The sequence below is a fragment of the Rhodamnia argentea genome, chromosome 2 (genome assembly GCF_020921035.1).
Source record: "Rhodamnia argentea isolate NSW1041297 chromosome 2, ASM2092103v1, whole genome shotgun sequence".
In the NCBI taxonomy this organism is placed as follows: domain Eukaryota; kingdom Viridiplantae; phylum Streptophyta; class Magnoliopsida; order Myrtales; family Myrtaceae; genus Rhodamnia; species Rhodamnia argentea.
Window position 1 is genome coordinate 12,392,163 of NC_063151.1, and position 24,897 is coordinate 12,417,059.

Genomic DNA, 24,897 nt, shown 5'->3' on the forward strand with positions numbered 1-24,897 from the left:
AGCATTTACCATCCACTTGGAGGGAGACCAATGATTCACAGTGACGTGTCATTTCGTTATTCATGTTTATTGGTATCGATATGAAATATTTTTGATAGGATTCTACACCTTGATGCTGGAAATATAATAAAATTATGTAAATTAATATCTTTGCATAGACCGAGACGTGTCATGTCGTCTCGTATTTCAATATTCTTTCTTTGTAATTTGTATTTAATCTTGTTTCTGCGAATGGGTCTCTAATGATGCCAATCTTAATCGGAGGCAAATGCCAATTTACCAATTGCAGCTCCCACGTCTTTCTCTCCTTTAGTTGATACGTAACACAGTCAAACAACGAAGGAAATACCATAAAGAGATAAATAAGGATGCATATTATCTCGAGAAATTCTATCATTATGATCATTGGGTTAAAAAGCAACAAATTCCGATCATCGGGCCATATGAAAATAGCAAAAAATTACTGGAATATAAGGCAATCATAGAATTGTCAAACTCATAACTGATTTACGAAAATTAGGATATGAAGACAACTACTCATTAATAAGTTCTTTAGATTTGATGAATTGTATAGGAAATTTACGGTCATTACGGAAAGTAATAAGAACAAAAAAAAAAAAGGAATTAATTATAAGTACCAACAGCATGCAATCAAATTATTGCCCGGGAAAATACATTAGGAAGGACCGATGAAATCGAGACAAGGACGACTTTCACGTAGCTTGCCGTAAATTGAGGAAATGACAAGTGGTGATTTCTTTTCGCAAAAAATGAGAGACTGTCCCGTCTTTTGACATCACCCTAGCAAGCTTCTCCGGAAAGACACATTCGAATTTTGACATCAGCCTAGCAAAAGCTTCCCTGGAAAGACAACCAAACGCATGCGAGATTTGCGTGATTTATGAACTTGTCATTGAAAAACGTGCCGCTTTCTTGGAATTGCTTGGGTAAAATGTTGGGTTTGCCGATCCATGAAGCCCCGTTCTAACAATAATTTTGTTTAGTCCTACGTTGATTTTGGAAAACGAGTTCGCTTAAGTGTTTTCCAGGAAATGGAGGCCGAAACATTTCTTCGTCTTTGTTATTTTTTGTTTAGTCCTACGTTGATTTTGGAAAACGAGTTCGCTTAAGTGTTTTCCGGGAAATGAAGGCTGACACATTTCTTCGTCTTTGTTATTTTTTGTCCGCCTCTCCTGCCATGGTCAACCAAAACTGGTGGCCATCTCCGTCCACTGAGGCTTGCGCGCCACGTTTATCCCTTGCCCAAGAAAAAAAAAAAAAAAACATACACTTGAGACTTGACCTCTTTTTCGTAATATGTGGACCAACGCCGCGCACACGAAGAGCGTCATTTTCCGCACTAAATTCCACTTAGTCACGAGTGTATATAAGGACAACACCACCCCTTCTGGGAGCTTTTGATTCACCAAAGCAGGTCACCCTGACCGTCTTCTCTCGCTCCTCTGCTCTCATGTCCTCAGGTAGCGATTTTCTCGCTGGGCCCATCTTTGTCCATGGCTTTTCCGGTTCTTTGCACCTGGTGTTGTTGCTTGCCCTGCTCGTCTCATGGGTGTGCAAGAAAATAAGGGCAGGGCATGATGAGGGTTCAAAGGGGAGTCGTAGGAGGAAGAGGGGTCTCTTGTATAAACTGACTCTTTCTTGGGCCTTGGGCGTGTCTCTGTTCAATCTCGTCTTGTGCGTGTTGAACTATTTTTATTGGTATAGAAATGGCTGGTCGGATGTGAGACTGGTGTCCCTTGTGGATTCTGCTCTCACGACTCTTGCTTGGGGTGTAATGTGTGTTTACCTGCATGGTCGAAGCTCTGATTCTGGTGAATCCAAGTTCCCATTCCTGTTAAGAGTTTGGTGGGGTTTCTACTTCTCTGTTTCCTGTTATTCCCTTGTTCTGGACATCATTCGGTATGAGAAACATGTTGTCTCGTTGCCAGTTCGGGATTTCGTATCTGACATAATCTCTGTCTTGACGGGTTTGTACTTCTGCTGCGTGGGGTTCTTCGGTAAAAATGAGGTTGAAGAGAACCTCCTTGAAGAGCCCCTTCTAAATGGTAATACTTTGATATCGAGTAATACTGATGGTGCGGGGTTGAATAAGTTTAAAGGGAGCGAGACAGTGACCCCTTATTCTAGTGCTGGTATACTTAGCATAGTTACTTTCTCTTGGATGAGTCCTCTTATTTCCATTGGGAATAAGAAAACCATGGACCTCGAGGATGTTCCTCAACTTGATTCTGGCGATAGTGTGGTTGGGGCTTCTCAAAACTTCAGAAGTAAGCTTCTGTTCAATGAGGAGGCTAGCGATGGAGTGACCACGTGGAGGCTGGTGAAGGCATTGTTCTTGTCTGTGTGGAGACAGATTCTTTCAACGGCATTTTTTGCGCTTCTTTATGTGTTGGCTTCTTATGTTGGCCCATACCTTATTGACACCCTTGTTCAATTTCTTAACGGGCGACGCCAATACGAAAATGAAGGCTATTTGCTAGTGTCGGCATTTTTAGTGGCTAAGCTTGTTGAATGCCTATCACAGAGGCAATGGTTCTTCAGGTTACAGCAGGTTGGGATTAGGATGCGAGCAGTGTTGGTTGCCATGATATATGACAAGGGCTTGACCCTTTCGTGCCTGTCAAAACAGGGCCATACTAGTGGAGAGATCATCAATTTCATGTCTGTTGATGCCGAGAGGGTGGATGACTTTTGTTGGTACATGCACGACCCATGGATAGTGCTTTTGCAAGTAGCTTTGGCTTTGGGGATATTGTACAAAAACCTCGGACTTGCCGCTATTGCAGCTTTTGTGGCCACTGTGCTTGTTATGTTAGCAAATGTTCCCTTAGGTAAGATGCAGGAGAAGTATCAGGACAGACTGATGAAATCAAAAGATAAAAGGATGAAGGCAACTTCAGAGATTCTCCGGAACATGAGAATTCTGAAGCTTCAGGGATGGGAGATGAAATTCTTGTCGAAGGTTTTCGAGCTTCGAAATGCCGAGACAGGATGGTTGAAGAAGTTCGTTTACACTCAAGCAATGACCTCTTTCGTCTTTTGGGGCGCACCCACCTTTGTTTCGGTTGTCACTTTTGGCGCATGTATGTTGATGGGGATCCCGCTTTCTTCCGGAAAAATCCTATCTGCCCTTGCAACGTTTAGGATCCTCCAAGCGCCCATCTACAATCTTCCGGACACCATATCGATGATAGCTCAGACAAAGGTTTCACTCGACAGAATATCGTCCTTCTTGCGTCTTGAGGATCTGCAGAGTGATGTCGTCGAGAGGATTCCTCAGGGAAATACTGACACAGCAGTTGAGATAATTGGTGGGAATTTCTCCTGGGACTTGGCTTCGTCTAACCCCACACTTAAGGACATAAATTTGAAGGCACGAAGGGGCATGAAGGTCGCTGTTTGCGGAACCGTCGGCTCAGGAAAATCAAGCTTGCTTTCCTGCATTCTGGGAGAAATGCCAAAGATATCTGGGACCCTCAGGTTGTGTGGCAGTAAGGCTTATGTCGCTCAGTCTCCATGGATTCAGAGTGGCAAGATCGTCGACAACATCTTATTTGGTAAGGAGATGGACAGAGAGAGATATGAAAGGGTCCTTGAAGCATGCTCCTTGAGGAAGGATTTGGAAATTCTTTCACACGGTGATCAAACAGTCATAGGAGAGAGAGGAATAAATCTGAGTGGTGGACAAAAGCAAAGAATTCAGATTGCCCGCGCAGTCTACCAAGATGCGGACATTTATATATTCGACGACCCTTTTAGTGCTGTGGATGCTCATACAGGATCTCATCTCTTTAAGGTAACCTGCTTGTGCCTGCTAATTCCTAGTCGTTACTTGGTAGAATTGATTCACATATGCACCCTTACACTCATAGAAGCACATATTTGTAGATGAGCTAATTTTGATATTTTTCACTTCGCACCTGTTTTCGGTTCTTGGAGGTGGAGTTGTTCTTTTAAGGGCCCCCCCTCCTCACTCTCTCTGGGGACATTTGCCACACTTTGTTTGATCGTTGCGTCCACTGGGTTAGTGCTTCAGGAATTGACTACTTATTGAGTTTGCATTTGGCAGGAATGCTTGTTGGGCCTTTTAAGTACCAAAACTGCGATTTACGTAACTCATCAAGTGGAATTCTTACCCGCGGCTGATCTTATACTGGTGAGCAATTCACAAATTACGGAACCGGTCTTTCATTCATTCTAGTTGTAGAGTCGTGATACAAAGCATTGTTCTTATTTTTCGTTAGGTTATGAAGGATGGAAGGATTACGGAAGCAGGAAAATACAACGATATACTTCATGCAGGGACAAATTTCATGGAACTTGTAGGTGCACATAACAAAGCTTTGTCAGAGGTAGATTCCATACGAGTCGGACCAGCAAATGGAGGAAATAGTAGCAGTGTTCAAAATGGTGGTGCAGGTATTAATGGGAAGGTTGCTGGGGAGGATGAAAGCAAAGCTTCTCAGAAAGGTGAAGTCATCGACAATATCGGGACCAAAGGGCAGCTTGTTCAAGAAGAAGATAGAGAGAAAGGTAAAGTCGGATTCGCAGTGTACTGGAAATACATCACAATGGCATATGGAGGAGCTCTTGTGCCGGTCATATTGGTGGCTGATAGTCTCTTTCAGCTGCTTCAAATAGGAAGCAATTATTGGATGGCTTGGGCGACTCCTGTGTCTGAGGATGTCAAGCCTGATGTTACGGGATCAACTCTAATAGCAGTCTATGTAGCTTTGGCTGCTGGCAGTTCTCTATGTGTTCTTGTGAGATCTACTGCTCTTGCAACTGTTGGGTACAAGACAGCAACTGAGCTCTTCAATAGGATGCACTTTTGCATTTTCCGTGCCCCAATGTCGTTCTTCGATGCTACTCCAAGCGGAAGAATCCTCAATAGGGTATGTATAATATACTCATTATGATATTGTTTCATGGGGCTGTATTTCTTCTGTTTAAGCCTGTAGAGGTCTGTCTTTTATCTAATCACTTGCATTTTGTTTGTGTTGACTATGATTATCCATGAGGAACTGCATATATTAAGGCATCTTTTCTTTGCTTTTGTAGGCTTCTACAGACCAGAGTGCCGTGGATACAAACATGCAATATCTAGTGGCGGCATTTGCTTTCTCGATGATCCAGCTCCTTGGAATTATCGCTGTGATGTCTCAGGTTGCATGGCAGGTTTTCATAATTTTTATCCCTGTCATTGCAGTCTGTGTGTGGTATGAGGTAATCATCCTGGCTCTTCCGATCTTTTTCTAACTGTCAAGAAGAGCACAGAGGACTTGGCTCCATCTTTTCAGTATGACTTCTGGTTTTAGATTTGTTCTGCTAGTTATTTTGTTTTCTCACTTCCTTTCACTCTTTCTCATGAGTACCAAACTTTTTCTGGCATGTCGTGAGCTTGAAAAAGTATCTGTATACATCTGATCTATGTAGATTCTTTTGAATCCTCGAAACTATGCACTGACTGAATTATTTTTCGCGTCTCAGCAATATTACATATCTTCTGCACGAGAATTGTCAAGGTTGGTTGGGGTATGCAAAGCTCCAGTAATACAGCACTTTGCTGAGACAATTTCAGGAGCCACCACTATTAGAAGCTTTGATCAAGAATCTCGGTTCCATGATACAAACATGAAACTTGCTGATGAATATTCGCGGCCCAAGTTTCATATTGCTGGGGCAATGGAATGGTTGTGTTTTCGCCTACACATGCTATCCTCGATTATTTTCGGCTTTTCTTTGATTTTCCTAGTCTCTGTTCCCGAGGGATTTATTGATCCAGGTAAAAAATTACTTTGAGATTTCAAATGCTGTTGTATTCATGTAATTGTTTCCGGCACATTTGATGCTTAAACTGCTTCTTTCCTGATTTCTAAAGCCATTGCCGGATTAGCTGTGACCTATGGACTTAACCTAAACATGTTACAAGCTAGGGTGATTTGGAATCTCTGCACTATGGAGAACAGAATCATATCGGTCGAGAGGATACTGCAGTACACCAGCATCCCAAGTGAGCCCCCTCTTGTATTAGAGGAAAATCGCCCATCTATCTCTTGGCCATCATGCGGAGAGATCAACATCTGCAGTCTGCAGGTACATGAAGCTTCCGTATCATCTCATCTCACAGCTTTTACAGTTCATGACTGACCTATATTTGCTACCTACCATGTGGAATGTAGGTCCGATATGCTTCGCACTTGCCCCTTGTTCTGCGGGGAATTACATGCACTTTTCCTGGTGAAATGAAAACCGGGATTGTGGGGAGAACTGGAAGCGGTAAATCAACCCTTATACAAGTACTCTTCAGAATTGTGGAACCCGCCGCTGGTCAAATCATGATCGACAACATCAATATTTCCTCAATTGGACTGCACAATTTGAGGTCTAGACTGAGCATCATCCCTCAGGACCCAACTATGTTTGAAGGGACCATCAGAAGTAACTTGGACCCTCTGGAGGAGTACACAGATGAGCAGATTTGGGAGGTTTGTTCATTTCCTTGCACCAGTCAAAATTACACATGAAGCAGATTTATTGATGATGTTAGCTAACGAAGTTTCTGCAAATTCTAGGCCCTGCATAAGTGCCAACTAGCGGAGGAGGTCCGGAAGAAGGAAGGAAAATTAGATTCTACTGGTAAATTTTTATATCCTTTTCCTCTTGTGACCGTTCTTTTGTGGTTCTCCTAGATGCACTTATAGGAAGAAGCATTTTAATTTGATTCCTTGAAGTTAACTGATCATGTAGTTTGCAATATCCTTTACATTGTACATCAATCAATCTTTAGATTATCACGAGCCTACTGGTAAATTTTTATTTCCTTTTCCTCCTGTTACTGTTCTTTTGTGGTTCTCCTAGATGCACTTATAGGAAGAAGCATTTTAATTTAATCCCTGGAAGTTAATCGATCATGTAGTTCGCAATATCCTTTATGTCGTATGTTAATCAATCTTTAGATTGTCACAAGATTTTTGGAAAATAAGATGTTTCCTAGAACACAAAACAATATCTTTGAGAACCTGCTCAACCCTCTTCTTCTTAGCTTTTCGATAGTTATTGTGTAGTAACTGAGAATGGAGAGAACTGGAGCATGGGTCAGAGGCAGCTCGTGTGTCTTGGGCGCGTGCTGCTCAAGAAAAGCAAGGTCTTGGTGCTCGACGAAGCTACCGCATCCGTCGACACAGCTACTGATAATCTGATTCAGCAAACTCTGCGGCGGCACTTTGCTGACTGTACAGTTATAACTATCGCGCATCGTATCACTTCTGTTCTTGATAGTGACATGGTTCTTGTTTTAGATCATGGTAAGTATCTTTTAACAATTTCTCCTTGCTCTTGCTGTTGCATTCTGCATTAATCTTTTCTTAAGTGAAATAAGATGGCTCTCTTGATCCCTGTACAGGGCTGGTGGAAGAATATGATTCTCCAAAGAGGCTACTCGACAACAAGTCTTCCTCCTTTGCGCAGCTGGTGGCAGAATACACGATGAGGTCAAATTCCAACAATGGGAATTAACTAGAATGCGGTATGATCGCATTGGCACAGCTCCCCTGATGATGATGAAAAGCGTAACTGGGCTTCTAAGTCTTGTGTCATGTTCTTGTTGTATTATAGGCAAGTTAAGCATAGTCACTCTTGATCGGTTGCTGTAGTTTATGAGGCCACTATGATAGAAGAGGCATAAATTCAAGCCTGAGGAAAGGGTCTGTAGGTTGAACTATTGCCAAATCACATCCTTGGAATGTTTTACTCAAATCGTTGTCGTGCATGCGCTAGCTGCTATCAATTCCCATCATGCACAGCATCACGTGTGTGATCTTAAATGTACTTTGATCACGGACGTTGGATTCCTCGGGAAAAAAATCATCACTGCCTTTAATGTACTTTGATGGAACTGGCGTTCAATAAATCGTCTACTTTGTATTTTGCTTGTGTTTTCATGGGTAACATCATTAGTTAACCAAGTTCGACTACCCAACAAGTGTCAGTCGGCAATGCTAAGTGATCTGTCCGGCTCTTTGATAATAAGATTATATATGATGTCTTCATTCAGTTGCAGACTCTCGGGACGGATCCACAATGCGCTTGGAAATCTTGTGCATTTCATTCGTTAACCAAGTTCGACTACCCAACAGGTGTTGTCGGCAATGCTAAGAGAGTAGTCCGGCTCTTTGATAATAAGATTATATGATATCTTCATTCAGTTGCAGACTCTCGGGACGGATCCGCAAAGCGCTTGGAAATCTTGTGCATTTTAACCTCGACCTTTTCCATGGATAGATGCACAGGTCACTTGCAGCAAAACTACTAGGTCTTCTGTCGAGCAAATTTAGCCGCGTCCTAGAATTTGAGAAGTTCTCCAAGCCCACAAATCTCCGAGTCCTCGAGCTTTCCCAAGCACTTAATCTAGGCAGCTGATCAGAGTTCCCGCTGAAAATGCCGGCATTCTTGCAACATTGACCAAGTTGCCTTGCGTGTTTTGTTTTTTAGAAAGATTTATGTTCTTGACCTCTCCGGAAAATAGTAATGTGTCCCCTCCTGCTATCTTTGCGATCATCTATAAATGAACATTATCATGACCAAAGGGTTCGATAACTTCTATCATAATGTCAACACCGGGAAAAATACAAGTAAACAGAGTACTATAATAGTACTGGCGCTTAGGCACTATCATCTCCATTATATATAACTACTGAAAGGTAAAAGTGACACCTTATGAAATTAGATTAATACCACGAAATACCCAACATACTTCTGATAAATTTATCCTTTGTTAGAATCCGTTAAATTTTACCGTTAAATTACTGAGTTAGATAACACGTAACAATTGACGAGTGTACCCAATTAAAGTTTTTACCCTTTATTTGTTGCAGATGTATAAATTTGAGATTTTTTATGATATTAACTCAATTTAACGGAAACAAACAGAGAGTAAATTTGTCACAAGTGTACCAATTTCAAATTTTTTATGGTCAAAAAAATAATTTGAGAAAAATTTATTACAAGTGTACTAGTTTGAAGTTTTACGTGGTCAAAAAAATAGTTTAGGATAAATATATCATAGATCCATCAATTTGAAGTTTTTTGTGATAAAAAATATAATTTGAAATAAACTTATCACATATGTACCGGTTTGAGATTGTTCATGATATTACCCCATAAAAATCTAAGACTCTGAGATGATAAAAGCCCACCAGTTCACAAATAGTTCGAATAGCCATCATCAAGTGAAGTTCTTCTACTGTCCACCGTACTTCTCCAACAGTTTCTAAAGTCTGCTCATTCAAGGTTCCCATCGAATAGCTATCTCTCGTAAAGAGCAAAAATCTAACAAAGAAGCAAATTCAATGAGTGATGCGTTTCCGACTCAATAATAGAATTGAAAGTACTGTCTATCTTTGCTTAGAAGTATCATTCCAGCCATCCTGTACGGACTGAAGCAGACATTTCACCCAGATTTTAAAGAATGCTCTGCTTTACAAGATTCTAACTTCCAAGCCTTCAAATTAGAATCTGGAGCCATAATGCTATTACTGTTTCAACACTTTGTGATGCATACATGAGCAACATAACTTGCTTATTAACTCACTGAGCCTCAAAATCAGAAATAATTGAACACATGCTTGTAGGGTATAAAACCTGAAGGCATCGGATAAAATAAATTAGCAAGCAAGAAACCATTTGTAGGGGAAGCAGTACAGTCTCACTTTCAACAGTACCCTTGTCGATCTGCCTCTTCAAGAAACTTGAAAAGTCATGCTGTATACAAATTCAACAAAATCACAGAGCTTCCTCCTATGAGACTTTCCCAACTTTTTTTGAATAAAATTTTTCCGATATTCTCAAAAGGTATGGACAAGTGATTGCTCCATCCCATCTTGTTCCTGTGTGGAGTGCAAGCTGATCATTGCAGACAAAACATTGCCCATGTTATAAATGCGTATGCACCTTGCCTCAAAATCCCCGTCCAAACAGAAAAGCAAACAGATCCTCAATACATTCGTAAGGAGGAACAACCTATTCCCACCAATAATTTACAAGAATGAAAGGAAAATAAAGCAACCAATACATCTCGTATGCTAAAATTCAAGAAACCGCGAGAGTAATTTAAGTGACCTCATAACTATAGGAACACAGTAATTTAAGTGCAGAGTCTAAGCTTGCTTCAGTTAAGCACAAGAAATAAGGGTAAGAACACTAAAATCAGAAGACTGAAGCAGAAGACGTCCGCTTTCAAGAACTAGAGTAGAATGACAGAAGTAAGAATAATAAAAGAATAGAAGGTCATTTGACTTATGATAATAGTGCCTTCAGCCAAACTAAACAAGGATATCTGTAGTTGAAACTAGAAATTCAGCGAACAAAACATATTTAGATCAGATCGATTTAGCTCACAAGTACATCAAGGTAACCATTGACTTCTCTACACAATGGAAGAGGCAAACCTTGATGTGCACCGAGTTTTGTCTCCCTAGCTTATGTGTCCTATCAATGAAATAGTTAAAAGTCAACCGACCGCTCCCAATTACTAGATGTACATTGGGCATGCGAAAGAGATTGAAAGCTTGATATTGAACAGGACACAAATCCTGAAAAAGGGAATCCTCGACAAACTCAGTTTGCTATTTAAGAATTTATCATCAGTAATCCATTTCCCTTGCTAAGGATTGGATTCCAAAAAGCTGATATACATCCATCAACACCAACAGAAGAATACAAATCCATTGGGGCAGCTCCACAAGCACTCAGCAAACAGTTAAATATACAGCACAGTAAATTTCTAATGTACTGAAGAAAACCACCAATGGCAATTTAAGGGTACCTGACATGAAACATCTTCCTTCAACATCCTCATTAAGCTGTGAGGTAGACAGTTATACCAAGCTCTGACAGTCACGCTAAATGTACTACGTAATCATCCTGCAGTAGAGGCGTTTGGTAACATGCATTTGAGCGGAAGTGGCAGAAATCCGAATAAATGTAGGAGGAGATTCTGCAGAACATCTTAAATGACCAACTACTAATTTCTGGTTCTACTGATGCTGGCGACAAATTTAGATTTTATTGTTCAATAACCGAAAGAAGAGATGGCATTGCTTGGAAAGAACAAGCATGTGGCTGGACTACTCTCTCCATTGCACAGCTTATAGTACATAAGTAAACCATCAATAGCATCTCCCAATCAAACCTTTTCTGAACACAACTTAGGGAAATGAAAACACTAGATAACAAGCTTATCGAAGCTTCAAGACTTTTTTTGTTTTTTACCAAAAAACAATGTCCAGATGAATGAAGAATCAAGTCTTGACAGAAAATTTCCTCACAGGAATTTCCAGCTAGCCCTATTCAGAACCTCGACAAAAGGACAGAATAAAGCCACAATCATTATGCCATATTTTCCCATAATGCTTCATAACCACAGTTGCCAAATTAAGATACAACTTGTGAATCGAATGTTTATGCTCAGGAATCAAGAGTAAAGAATTGAATCAAGTTGAATTGTAAAGTTTGGTGATATATTAGCGTTTTTTTCTCACAAATACCTAAATTTACTAAAAAGTATCATGAAGAACGAAATTTTGAGCAAAATCCATATTCCATGCCCTTTATTTTGAGTTTATTTTACGACTACAAATACATGTGTGCCCTTTACGTTATTAATATGCAGATTACATTTAAACATAAATGACAAATCACTAAATGTCATCCCATTTATGAATGTATTGCAAAGTACAAAATAGTTTTACTTGCTATGCAATCATCTACTTACACATCATAAACAAGACAAGAGAAAGTCCCATAAGTTAATATTTTGAAAATACAAGAAATAATCGATCCATTGAATCAATGAGTAGGTATTGGATGCTATGTCCACCATAAATTCGCTTGTACTTCAGTAGAATATAGATTCATCTAACAGATGCATATGGTTTAGATCTTAAACCGATAGGAAACGTCCTCCAATATTGATAACTACTTTTAAACAGATGCAATTGCTTTCTTGATAAAATCCTCAGCACAACAAAAATTAGGACTCTGTGCTTCTATCCTTGCTACTATTCTGGGATCAGTAGCTATCACCAGATGAGGTCAGAGTAGGAAAAGCCAACAGAGAGCAAATAATTGATTTTGGGCAAAAGGGTTTTCTCAAGACTCCAGGACAAACAACATCTTGAGAGGACCCTTTTGCCCAAAATCAACTATCTGTGGCATCTGACATGCTTGGACACTCGAGAAAGCCGGTTCAAGGGTGAACCCCCAAGAAACAAACGAGGTAAGAGGCTGTTAAGGAGGGCTGTCGAGACTCGTTCGAGACGGATCTGCAAGAACCTGACGAAGGGCTTAAATGAAAGATGCAATTTTTGAGGTATTTGAGCAGTCATTCACAAGAATTCTTACCTGGAGTTGAGGGGTTTCGGCGAAGGAATGAAACGTGCGATGAAGTTTTTCTTAGCAGTGTACTGAGCAGCTAATAAATCGACATGAATATCCGACCTTCACTGAAAAAAAAAAAAAAAATCTCCTTCTGACACCGATGAGGCGTCTGGCTTTTATGTGGGCAGCGTGGTCATCCCCAATCCGTTGGACTGATTTTTTTTGTCACGTTGTGTCATCCGATTGCCGCGCATTGAGCTATCGTCTTCTCTCACGTGGCGATGACTAATGTAATAGCACGTCATGTCGCATAATCTCACATGATAACGTGGAGTGTCGTGCAACGCCTTGTGATGAAGGTCTTTACCTCGTATAAGAATGAGTCCGTCGTATGACAAGAGCTCAGCGATGTGTGACATGCATGTAAAATTTTAGATGGATGTGTAAACATGTGCATTTACTTAGATGTTTTGATTCGCATTGATATACATGTAGCAACTCGAATTTCACAAATTAGGCTTGCTAGTTATATAGTGTTTGGTTCTTAACATCTGCTCAAATTTTTAGGTTTGGAGATTTCACAATATGAAACCTATCAAATACGTAAATCCATATTAGAGTTGGAAACAATTCGTCCATAGAAAAATTAAATCGAAGAGATCAAAGTCGATCTTCATATACGTTGTAGAAAAAAAAAAAAACATTGGTCATCTAATGAACTCCTCTGCTCCTCACCTTGAAATTGCCATCCAAACAGAGACGAAAGCAGATCTTCATATACGTTGGGAAGGGAGAAACCGCCTATTCCCACCAAAATCAGCAACAAAAAGAACACAATAAATGCATACAGCATGGTAAAATTCAAGAAACCACAAGGATGATCGATGAACTCGAACCAGCAGCTGAGCCATCCTAACTGCAGAAATTTATACTCGATCAAAACAATCTTTCTACTAGACATGGCAAAATGAGTCAAGACCCATATTTTAACATAATGTGGGCCGTTGAATTTAGTTTTAAAAACAAGCTTAAGTGAGTCCGGATTACTTAACAACTTAATGGGTCCTAAATGGATTTTAAATAGGTCATAAATGAGCTACATAACTATCTTAAGTGAGAAATGAAAAAAGCATGAAAAAAAAACTATCTTAAGTGAGTTGAAAATAAGTTTTATGATCTTTCAAAATTCTGATATTTTATAATTTTTCATTTTCTTGTATGAAATCTGACTAGTCGTCCGTCACTGCCACCGAACGCCGCCGCCGCCGATCATCGGGGAGGTAGAAGGAAATCTGTAATTTCCTAGAAAATAAACATAAAAAAGAATAAATCTTAAAAACAAAAAATAAAAATAGGAATTATAACAAACAAGTTCTTTTAAATTGGATTAGATATAAAAAAATATATCAATATAGGTCGGATCGGGTCTAGTCTGGATCGCCGGATATATATTGCATTGGAATTGATCAAAACGAGTTAAATGATTCAATATGAGTCGAACCATTTTTGATCCGACATCTAAATTTCGATCCCATTTTCCACCTATTGAATGCCAAGATTATCTACTGTCTTTTTTATTTTGAGCGATCAATCAATCGAATGTACCATCAGCCCAAAGTTTAAGGCACGACAATGTACGTGGACCTAGGAAACTCGAATGAGAATTGACATTTTGACCATAAGGATTGCTGAGGGAATATTTAGAGCTAGTAAAGGTCGATCTAAGGACTATTATGGAATCCATTACTAGCGTTATATGATTGGAGCGCGGGTGATTGTGCTTAACCAATGTATAATTTGCGACATTTTCCTAAATTGGATCTTGACGATCGTGACCTAAGGGATTAGTAATAAAATTTCGCAATTTCATGACAACCAATATGATCATGACTTGAGTAAGCTTAAGAGTGATGAAAATCATTGAGTCAATAAGTGTAAAGTTTTCAAAAGGCCAGGCCATCAAAGTTGAGATGGCAGAAATTACGTTTGAAGGAAAATGAATTAAGAAATGGATTCTCGAAATAGGGAAAATGGAAATGAAGAATTCCAATTTTGGTGTTGAATCGGACGTCGCCTCACCGATAGTAGTTTGATTGAGAAAAATCTGAAATTTTGGACGACAAGTATAAAATGACCATTTTACCCCTCAAGCATTATTTTTTTGCCATAAGTGATCCAAGGGGCATTTTGGTCTTTCTTTCCCCTTGGCTACCGAAAATTGGATGAGAAAGGGGTCAATGGAAGTCAAAGCTTCTAGAGAAAATTTATGAATAAGAGTTAACCAAGATATTTGGACTTCATTTGACCCATGTGCTCTATTATTTTGTTTAGACCAAGCCAATAATGGAGACCAAGCTTCTCACACACTCTTTGACTTCAGTTGACCAGACACTCTTGCTCTTCACGTTCCTGCCTTGCTGTTCTTTCATTTTCTGCACTTCCACAGAAAGTTGCTCAGCCCGACAAGCCCCGATTCCCTTTACTATTTCGGCCATAACTTCTTCTTCCGACATCGGTTTAAGGTGAGATCACCTCCATTTGAAAGCTTATCGTCTTATCTTTCTAGGGACATATTATGAGAAAAATTTGGCCCAGTATATTTTCCTGTAGGTCCGATTGAATGGACAAAGGTCCAGTCGGGATTGAATCTGACCCGGTTTGAGAGAGAGCTCACTTACAACGGTTTTAAGAACTCATTTTGCTTCAAAATTTTTGTGGGATGTTCTAGACATATAGTACTTGATTTGGATGAGTTAGGATCTCAAATTTAGTTGAGTATTGATGAGTAATCATGGCTGAATGGAGATGGTTTTTGAGGAGCAGAAACTGCCTGTTTGCATGTCTGAGAGAATTGGATGAATTGGAGATCTTCAAAGTTTTATTTTGACTTCAAATTTTCGGTGAACTCATGAGACATACAGAATAAGGTTTTAGCAAGTTGATTTCGCATTAATTTGGAGCGTAGGATGAAATTAAGGACTGTTGCAAATGGTATAAGCAGAACCGATTTCTGCTCTGTTCTGGGAGGGTGCTATCCGATTCTGTTCAAGGCTGGAATTGGTGTCGCCTTGGCTTGAATTTTTCGTTTAGACATGCTACGACGTATATGAATGTGTTATTGAGGAGTATATGCAGTGGATTGACGATTAGGGGTAGTTTTGTGGCTAAACGGCGCGATTGAACCTAAATCGTATTCTGCCCTGTTTTGGACAGAATTGATTTTGGACTTGGACGCTTGACTGAACGGTTGTGGCTAGCTTAATTAAAAAGGTAAATTGCCCTTAACCCTTTATTAAGACATTAGGGTACTAAGGGACCAATTTGTGATCCAATTGGGTGAATTATGAGGCAAGTCATGCATGATCGATTGCATTGAATGATTATATGGTATTTAATCATCTGTATGACACGAGAATAAATTATGCTTGAATTGGCGGGAATTATACTTGTTAACTTGATTGCATAGTGGTGCAATTTGTGCCGGGCCTAGTGTAATGTGGCCGTGTGTATTCTTGTGTGATAGATTAAATGTTCGCTAAGTCGAGCTATACTCGATCATGAAGTCTACAAAATGATAATTGTATTTGTGAACCCTTGGCCAATGGGAAGGTTTTGACTGAATTTGAGTCTGATCGATTGGATTGCAAAGTCATGGACTATGGTAACTTGAGGCGTTATGACGCGGGTTACGAGATTATTTGTAACCTGATGCGTTATAACGCGGGGTTTTGATATTATCCTGAGGCGTTAAACGCGGGATTTGACCTGATGCGTTATTACGCGGGTCCTGGCAAATATATATATAAACCTGATGCGTTATTACGCGGGTCTTGCCAAGTACCTCAAGATAGGCTGATGCGTTATTACGCGGATCTTGTTATAAAAAAAAAAAAAAAAGATTACTATACCGGTACGTAGAGCTTGGTTCTGAACCACTGAATGCCTGGTTATTGTGATTGTTTAAATTGCCAATGTCTATGTCACGCACCCGCATCATATCTATACTTGATTTTATTGACGTCTTGAGACGTCTTTGATTTGGAAGTAGTTTGCGGTACTAGTGGCTTAGTCTAGGGTTAGGGTTGATTTATTGAGATTTATTCTCACCCCGTCGTGGGATCCTTTTTTAGACCCCGGACCACGAAGATGCTACTAGTTCGCACGGGAGACCCCAAGGAGATGACCTCCACTTTTGATGAATTTCCTGATGGTAGAGGGTTTATGTACATTAGGAAGTGTACTACCGTCCGGGTGGATGTAAGAAAGGAACAGTTAGCACCTCATCGTTATGAGGCGTGGTATCGTCGGGTTAGGAACATTACAACGGGTCCACTAAAGCCAACAGAAGTCCCTAGAGGAGTAGTGCTCAACTGGTGTCACCCTATCCGAGATGACGTAGAGCTGGAAATTAGTATGGTTGGGTCGACGAACATCCTGGATAGTACTCATAAAGCTGAGGAGGACATAGAAGTGATTGAGATTTCTGACTCGAAGAAGGAGGAGGAGGAGGAGAATGCCATTGAGGTACGATCCGACCGTTCTTCTGATTACGACCCTGAAGCGGACCAAGACGAGGATGAAGATGAGACCGATAGTTCGGTGTAGTGGTGTTATTTCTCTGGGATCTTGGTTGTCTTTTGCTAGAGACTTTTGACGAGACCAAGTGGATGTCCATTGTATTTTGACCTGACCTTCCTGTAAGACTTTGATGCATATGTTAATTATGTGTGGGGTACCTCGATGTACCTTTTGTTTGTCGGGGTTATTTATTTAGTTCCGCGTGTACATCTAATTTGAGTTTTATCATCGTCCGGATCTTGGAGTATGAGGATCGTAAAGGGATGTGGCGAGCACTAGGGTACGCGGGCGTGACAATTTTCGACCCGACCTAAATCCGATTCGATCCACCTATTTGCCAAGTCCACTTTCGATCGAGCGAAATTGCTGAATGTACCATCAGCCCAAGTTTAAGGTTTGTGAGTCAAGCCGATGAGAATGCGGCGCTTCTTAAAAGATGCAAAAATCAGAGAGGCAGCCTATGACACAGAGGACACCACCAAAACTTATGTTCTGAAGACTTCCGCCCAGAGGCAAAAGTTGTCGTGAATCCCATAGGAAGGATCGTTTGCATTCTTCACGAGGGGATGACACTGCACAACGTGCCGGGGATGACAAGGAGACTTTCGAATATAATGGAGAGTCTGCAAATGTTCAACATGAAACCATCGAGTGATGGAGACTTCTCGAATCCTACGCTAAGAAGTTGGTTGCGGGAAAGGGTCGAGGTCATCAAAGAAATGGCAAATCACTTGTGACTCTCCACTTAGCTTTTGACATTGAGCAGTTAAAGCAGTGAACTAAATTATCACAATGACTTGTTTCCATGCATGCATTTAATAAACAATGTTATACGTTGATTTTTCACAAAAAATGAAAATTCACATTTCGACATGATTGAGTAGCATCTAAGTGGAAAATCAAGTCAATGCCTCGTTTAAAATGACTCTGGAGTAGATATAAAAATAATAGTAAAAAAAAAAGATAAGTTTGTTAGCTATTTAAGAACTATTTTAATGACAGCTTTAGATGAGTTTAATTCATTATTGTGGTCCTTGCTTTTTTTTTTTCCTATTGTCGTCTCAAGAATCTGGGAAAATTATCAAAAAAGTCCTAAAAACCTTTTGTCTCGATCCTTTTAAATTTGTCGATTCAATCCTAAACATTTCACATTTGCAAATTCAATTCTATTGACCGGAAATCGCCGATGTAGATGTTGCATATCCTATGTCGCCTTGCCGGTGTTGAAGTGAGCAATTTAAAATAATATTGTAATATTTTTTATTTTTTATATTACTCCTTTTTTATTTTTCTGTTTTCCTTTTTCCTTTTCTTTCTTTTCTATTTTTCCTCCGACCTTGACCTCTATCGGCATCAGTAGAGGCTGCCCATGCCCACCTCGACGCAAGCCACTCACCCGGGAGGTTGAGGCCCAAGGAAAAAAGGAAAAAAAGTAAAAATATTCGAGAAATTTTTAAAATACTATTATACATTGTCCATGTCAACTATTTGCGGCTAATATGACTAAATTGGCAAAAGGTAAAAATTTTTGGGGATGAATTGACAAACTTAAAAGGTTTAGGACTGAATTAGCAAAAATATAAAAGGTTTAGGACTTCTTTGACAATTTTTCCCAAGAATCTCATGTAAGAACACTTCCATGTAAGAACACTTCACGGTAAGAACAAGAGTATTAACCCGATTCCTCCAGGCCAAAGACGATCGTCACGACCGGCAAACAGGCACCGATCCACCTTATCATCAATGCCTTCGTCAAGATCAGCTATTACTCATGCCATCATACTTCCACTTTAGATTGCTACCATCTCCGCCAAAAACAATCGTCACGGCCAGCGAAGAAGTTGCCCATCCAACTTATCATCAATGCCTTCAACATGATCAACTATTACTTCATGCCGTCGTAGCGCCCACTTTAGATTTGGTAATGCCTCTCGGTTGCTAATCCATCCATCACATAGACCAACTCTTGGACCTCAACCTCCGGTTTGCGCACTTAAACCAATTACCTTGCACATACCATCGAGCTAGTTTATTTTCCCTAAAATTGCTTAGGCATTCTAGGTGTCCAATGTTAGAATATATTTTTATGTGAGCTTTATCAATTGTTATTGTAAATATTAATTGATCTAATAAAAAAAATATATAGTTTCCTATTTAGTCTAGTATGGAGCTGGATAGTGTGAGCTGAGGTAAGCCTTATCTATAATGAGGGATAGGTTACAATCTCTATAAATAAAGCTCAATTCCCTCCTCTAAACCCTAATGTCCACATAACCTCACATAAAGAGTCGTCAGAAGCGATATGTAAGGGGGCGTCTCATTGAAGTTAGTAATAAATGGGGTTCATAGAGGAGAAGCTTTTGAGCATCGGATCATCACAATTCCACATCAAGAATGATGGATCCAAAACAAAGTGCGCAATTCTTCTATTTTATGAATCTATGATTCGCGTATCTAAACATGATTATCTTGAGTAGCTACATAAAGTAATTAATCGCAGCTAACATGTGGTATCAGAGCCTACGCGTATTAGATCTCGAATCATGTTTTCGGTATTTTTCGAGATTTTGTTTTCAGCAAAAGTTAAAGAAAATTATATATTCGGAAAGACTTCGTCGATACAAGAAAAACCGCATGAACATCGTCGCTAGTGACCGTCGGACGCGTCGCCATTCTCGGCCACGAGCCGCTAGCCATTGAGTGCGTGGCGACCAGCTCTACATGTGTGAGGCACGTGTAGGATGACCTCGCCTGACGTCACACCTACCGGGGTTAGTTCCAATCTGACTCGTTAACCCGACCCGATTTACTATTAACTCGAGCTTCCCGATCTAGCCGGTCAACGATTGTCGATCACTCAGACGGGGTTAAGTTTGACCAAGTTTGCCGATTCGATCAAGGGAGCGGTTGGACCGGGATAAACGGATTAGCCCGATTACGTAAACCGGTTGGTGGCTCGAACACGTTCATGCACATGTTCGCGCGTGGACCTCACGCGTCGAGGACTAAGATGGGGCGTGAGGGAGCGTGTGGTGTCTGATCAGGCGGTTCCAAGTACCAGCGTGCTTGTATGCTCATGCTCTACAATGTGGTATATTTATTTTATATGTTTAATGTATTTATGGATGAAAAATACCTATGAAACCTCAAATACGTGTATTGTTTAGGGGATTTTTGGTGTATTTCTCTATGGTTTCAAGAAATATAGGTGCAAGCTTACATGTAAATACCACAAACATATATGTGGAGCATAATTTATCAATTACATGTATATGGTTTAACATATATTATTGAATGTATCAATGTAAATTAGCATGGTGTGTAATTTTGTGGATAATTGCCTCTATTTTTTGGAATTACATGCATATGGTAAATGTGAAATATAAAATTTATATCCCATTTTCAGAAAAAATTCAATTGAATTGTGACCGCCAAAGTGGCACACTTGATTGGGTTTAATAAATAACGATTTGTAAAGTATTGGGATATCTCGTGTTTTAATGCGTAGTTATACTCCCAAAGGATGTAATTGCATATTGTTGCATGCGGGGTTACATGTACAACATATGGTTGAGAATTGATTAATCCTAGTGCTTTCATACACCAAAGGTGGTGATTAATGAAGATTAAAATAAATTCTCATAACCGCTATAATGTAGAGAGTATATAAGCGCATATCATGTTTTATGCCCAAATGTGATTATATGATGATATATGTAACTCTTAAAATAAATTTTCACATTATGTTAATTATAAATATTGATTATTTTTCAATCACCTGTTTCGTGAACGGCAACTCCATAACTATTGAGATTCTTACTAATTCTAATTTTAAAAAGTGGAGAGAAGATTTTCTATTTGGTATGGAACTAGCGGATGTTCATGTTGCTCTTAAAGAGGATAGACCAATAGCTCTCACTAAGGCTAATATAGATGCCCAGAAAGCATAGTTTGCTACTTGGGAAAAGAACAATAGGATTTGCATACTGTCTATGAAGTGATCCATACGGGAACATCTTAAAAGTGATTTTGCTGCCAACATCACTACTAGGTAGATGATGGAGGCCTTGGTGGCAAGAAACCATGATTCTCCTAATGCTAAAGTCGGGACACATATGTTAGGGTTATTCAATTTGAAATATGATGGTTCTGCTGGTATTAGGGATCATGTCCTAAGGATGGTAGATCTGCAATCAAAGCTCATGACGCTTAATGTTAATATCTCATGATGCTTGTATTGTGCATATTGCACTCAACTCTCTTCCACCTGAATTTGGTATTATCCAAACACAATATAATACTGCTGATCGGACATGGACAATCAATGAATTGATTACAAGGGTGTTGTCGGAGGAGATGAAGCTGAAGAAAGGTAAAGTGCATATTGCTATGTGTGATGCTTCTAGTTTAGTGTGAAGAAAAGTAACTGCACAAAAATCGTACTCATAAGGGAACTCATGCATTTGCTGGTCTATCTAGCAACTTGGGTCCAAAGGAATTGACCTTTAAAAAGGACGTCAATAGTGGTAAGGATGGTCTCTATTTCTTCCGTAAGAAGGGAGGACACGTAAAGAAAGATTGCACTAAATATAAAAATTGGTTGTCTAAGCGTAAGCCTAAAGGTAATGATTCTTTGGCATTGGTTTGTGAATCTAATCTATCAGAAGCTCCATCTTGTTTGTGGTAGCTAGATAGCGATGCAACTAATCATGTTGCATTTACCATATAGTGATTCATAAATCGGAGGAAGCCAAATAAGGAAGAATCAAAGCTTACCGTAGGAAACAACAATCAAGGCGACGTCGAGTTCGTGGGGGATGTCATTTTAATTCTAGATTATGGTTTTAATTTGATGTTAATGAATACATTTTATGTACCTTCTTTTAGACGGAATTTAATTTCCGTATCAAGTTTGGACACGTGTGGTTACTTTTTTGAGATTTTAAACAATGCAATTTTTCTTTCTTTTAATTCAAATAAAGTTGGGTATTGCACTATGTCTAATGGATTGTACAGATTATGTTTATCTCCCAATGAAATATACATTGCTTATACAGCTAAAAAAGTTATTTCCAAAAGACCTCTACCTAAAGAACGATTTTAAAGAAAGAATGAAAAGAGCGATAAAGGCAAACATTCTACTCACTCTTAAAAGTAACATAGACACATGCGTAAACTGCTGTAGAGGTAAAATGACTAAAATAAAGAAGAAAGCAGTAGTCCATAGTTCTCACTTATTAGAGATCATCCATACAGATATAAGTGGACCCTATATAGCAACGTTGTGTAGAAATTTTTATTTCATTACATTTATAGATGATTATTCCCGATATATGGTTATATATACTTGATTAAGGAAAAGTTTGAATCTCTTGACAAATTCAAGATTTTCCGGAATAAAGTCGAGAAACAGTTGGGAAAAATCATAAAAATTGTTAGATCCGATCGCGGTGGTGAGTATTACGGTCGATATGGCGATGCTAGACAGCTTAAATGGCCATTCGCCAAGTACTTACAGGATTCTAGGATTGTAACTCGGTTTACTATGCTCGGGAGTCCTAAACGGAATGGTGCGGTTGAAAGGCGTAATCGTACCCTTATGGATATAGTGAGGAGTATGATTAGCTGAACTAATTTACCTGATTTTTTGTGGGATGAAAATTTGAAAATGGCTCTTTATATTTTAAATCTTGTTCTGACTAAATTTGCGCCACTTACTCCTTTTGAATTATAGGCTGGACGGAAACCTAGCTTAAATCAACTAAAGTTTTGGGGATGCCCTGCAAAAGTAAAATTGCATAATCTAACTTTGAGTAAGTTGGACTCCAAAACCACTCGATGTTATTTCTGTCTTATCCATATCATTCAAGGGGAAATCGATTTTTTAATCCCAATAGAGGAACAAGAATGGTGGATTTAAAGACAACAAAGTTTTGGAGCTTGATGTGGCCGAAAAAGGTGATTACTCACGGACTATTGAGGATAACAGTATGATGAGTACTTTTATGTCGTTTTCTCTACCTATACAGACAATTGTGGAGGTCCCTATATCATAGAATGAACCTGTTGAGGTTCAGAAACCTGTTCTTGAAGCAATTCCTAATGAAGTTCCTCATGAGGTTGAAGATGCTCCTCTAAAGAGATTCGTTAGGCAGAGACGATCATCTATACCACTAGAGTATATAGTCTATCGAGGAGAGCGGGATTATGATATCGGTTGTGTTGTTGATCCGGTAACTTATACGGAAGATATTTTTTGTTCTCAATCTGATTTGTGGTTAAATGCGATGAAAGATGAGATGTTGTTTATGAAACATAATGATGCTTGGGAGCTTGTTGAATTACTTGAAGATTATAAACCTGTCAGGTATAAATGGGTGTTTAAGACCAAGAGACATTACAAAGGAAAGATTGAGAAATTTAAAGCTTGACTGGTAGCTAAGGGATTCCCTTAGAGAGAAGAAGTAGACTTTAAGGCAACTTTTTCTCCAGTCTCTTCTAAAAACTTTTTTAGAGTGATCATGGCTTTAGTAGCTCATTTTGATATGGACCTTCACTAGATGGATGTTAAAAACTATTTTTCTGAATAGAGACCTTGATGAACGGGTTTACATAGCACAACCCGAAGGTTTTGCAGCAGATAATATAGGTAATCTTGTTTGTACATTGAAAAAGTCTTTCTATAGATTGAAACAAGCTTCTAGACAATGGTACTTAAAGTATCATAGCGTTGTTACTTATTTTGGGTTTGTTGAGAATAGGTTAGATCGGTGTACATACTGCAAAGTTAGTGAGAGCAAATTCATTTTATCATTCTTTATGTTGATGACATCTTGCTTGCTAGTAGCGATATTGAATTACTGCATGAGACAAATAGAATGTTATCACAAAACTTTGATATGAAGGATATTGGTGAGGCGTTTTTTGTCCTCAACCGTTCTTGCCACTATTGAGAAAAATCCCTGAGTGATTTTGAAGTTGACAAAATAATCCATGCACTCTCGATTTGGGATAATGCAATGAAATACTTGTTTTGCAGATTGTCCAAAGGTGCGAGGATGCACAAAATTGAATTTGTTAAAAGGTGGCTCATATGTTATTACGAGGGACTCACATGCTATGTGGAGCTCGGACGTTGAGCATGGAAGCTCGGACGTTGGAATGATGCTCAAGCTTTGAGAGAAGTATTTTATGCATAGTAACCCTAGAACTTTAAGAGAGATTCAAAAGATGATTTAATTGGTATATTACATCATCACAATGGCTAGTAATCGAGCTGGATCGTTCTTGAATATTCTCGGTGATGAAGATCAATCAAGAACGAGGATCAAAGGAGACAAGCACAACCTTCTTATTGGAGAAATCTATCTATGGAAAGCTATGATTGTAATTGTATGAGTGATTTGATCCAATGGAAAAGACTTTCCTTTAGTAACCTTTAACGGTTAAGAGATCTTCTTTTGGATACAGTCTCGTCCAAATAGGTAGTTTTAGAGAGCGATCCTCTAGAGGCCTTGCAATGGATAGTTGGAGGTGGAGGAGTATAAAAGACATCTCAAGGTTGAAGGACCAAGAGTTGGCGTAAGAGGGAATAGTGTTCTAAATTCCAAGATCGAGAGAGCTTCAATTCTTATATTCTCCTTGATCTATTCTTTGTAATTCTTAGAGGTGTATACGGGAGTATTGAGCGTTAGGTATGGAGTCCTTCGTCTCAAGGGAAATTACTAAGTTGTAACCTCTAAGCAATTTACTAGTGGAATCCGATCAATTGTCGCGCAACGTGAAAAAGTAGACGTAGGCTTAAATAAAGTCAAACCACTATAAACCCTATGTGCAGCTCTCTCTATCCCTTACTCTTACTTATTTATATACATATCTTGTTATAGTCAAACCGCACACTTAGCACACATTGCAATATTA

The 24,897-nt window shown here is 39.3% G+C and overlaps 1 protein-coding gene and 1 long non-coding RNA gene across 5 annotated transcripts; one reads left to right on the forward strand and one right to left on the reverse strand.

The window, feature by feature from the left end:
* The first annotated feature begins 1,456 nt into the window (after positions 1–1,456).
* LOC125313849 (ABC transporter C family member 3-like) lies at positions 1,457–7,955 on the forward strand. Its single transcript, XM_048274590.1, has 10 exons — positions 1,457–3,817; positions 4,091–4,177; positions 4,266–4,916; positions 5,083–5,247; positions 5,512–5,806; positions 5,903–6,117; positions 6,204–6,509; positions 6,597–6,660; positions 7,089–7,328; positions 7,427–7,955. Exons 1-10 carry the CDS (start codon positions 1,472–1,474, stop codon positions 7,537–7,539), a joined length of 4,482 nt encoding a protein of 1,493 aa, XP_048130547.1. The 5' UTR covers positions 1,457–1,471; the 3' UTR covers positions 7,540–7,955.
* LOC115732187 lies at positions 5,260–23,935 on the reverse strand. 4 transcript variants are annotated; one of them, XR_007197528.1, is made up of 6 exons: positions 23,925–23,935; positions 23,410–23,415; positions 11,378–12,177; positions 10,814–11,327; positions 9,664–9,977; positions 5,260–5,270 (listed from the first exon to the last, which is right to left on the reverse strand). It is a non-coding gene; the product is annotated as an uncharacterized LOC115732187 (long non-coding RNA). The 4 variants fall into 4 exon arrangements; XR_007197525.1 differs by lacking the exons at positions 11,378–12,177; positions 23,410–23,415; positions 23,925–23,935 and adding an exon at positions 12,424–12,519 and having other exon boundaries at positions 10,814–10,944; XR_007197527.1 differs by lacking the exons at positions 23,410–23,415; positions 23,925–23,935 and having other exon boundaries at positions 10,847–11,327; positions 11,378–12,415.
* Between the last annotated feature and the right edge of the window lie 962 nt (positions 23,936–24,897).

Excerpts from the sequence above, each read along its gene's own strand:
- LOC125313849 (XM_048274590.1), top strand. The coding sequence starts at position 1,472 with ATGTCCTCAGGTAGCGATTTTCTCGCTGGGCCCATCTTTGTCCATGGC. Across the intron at positions 3,818-4,090 it reads CAGGATCTCATCTCTTTAAG|GAATGCTTGTTGGGCCTTTT; the intron begins GTAACCTGCTTG and ends TGCATTTGGCAG. Across the intron at positions 5,807-5,902 it reads CGAGGGATTTATTGATCCAG|CCATTGCCGGATTAGCTGTG; the intron begins GTAAAAAATTAC and ends TGATTTCTAAAG.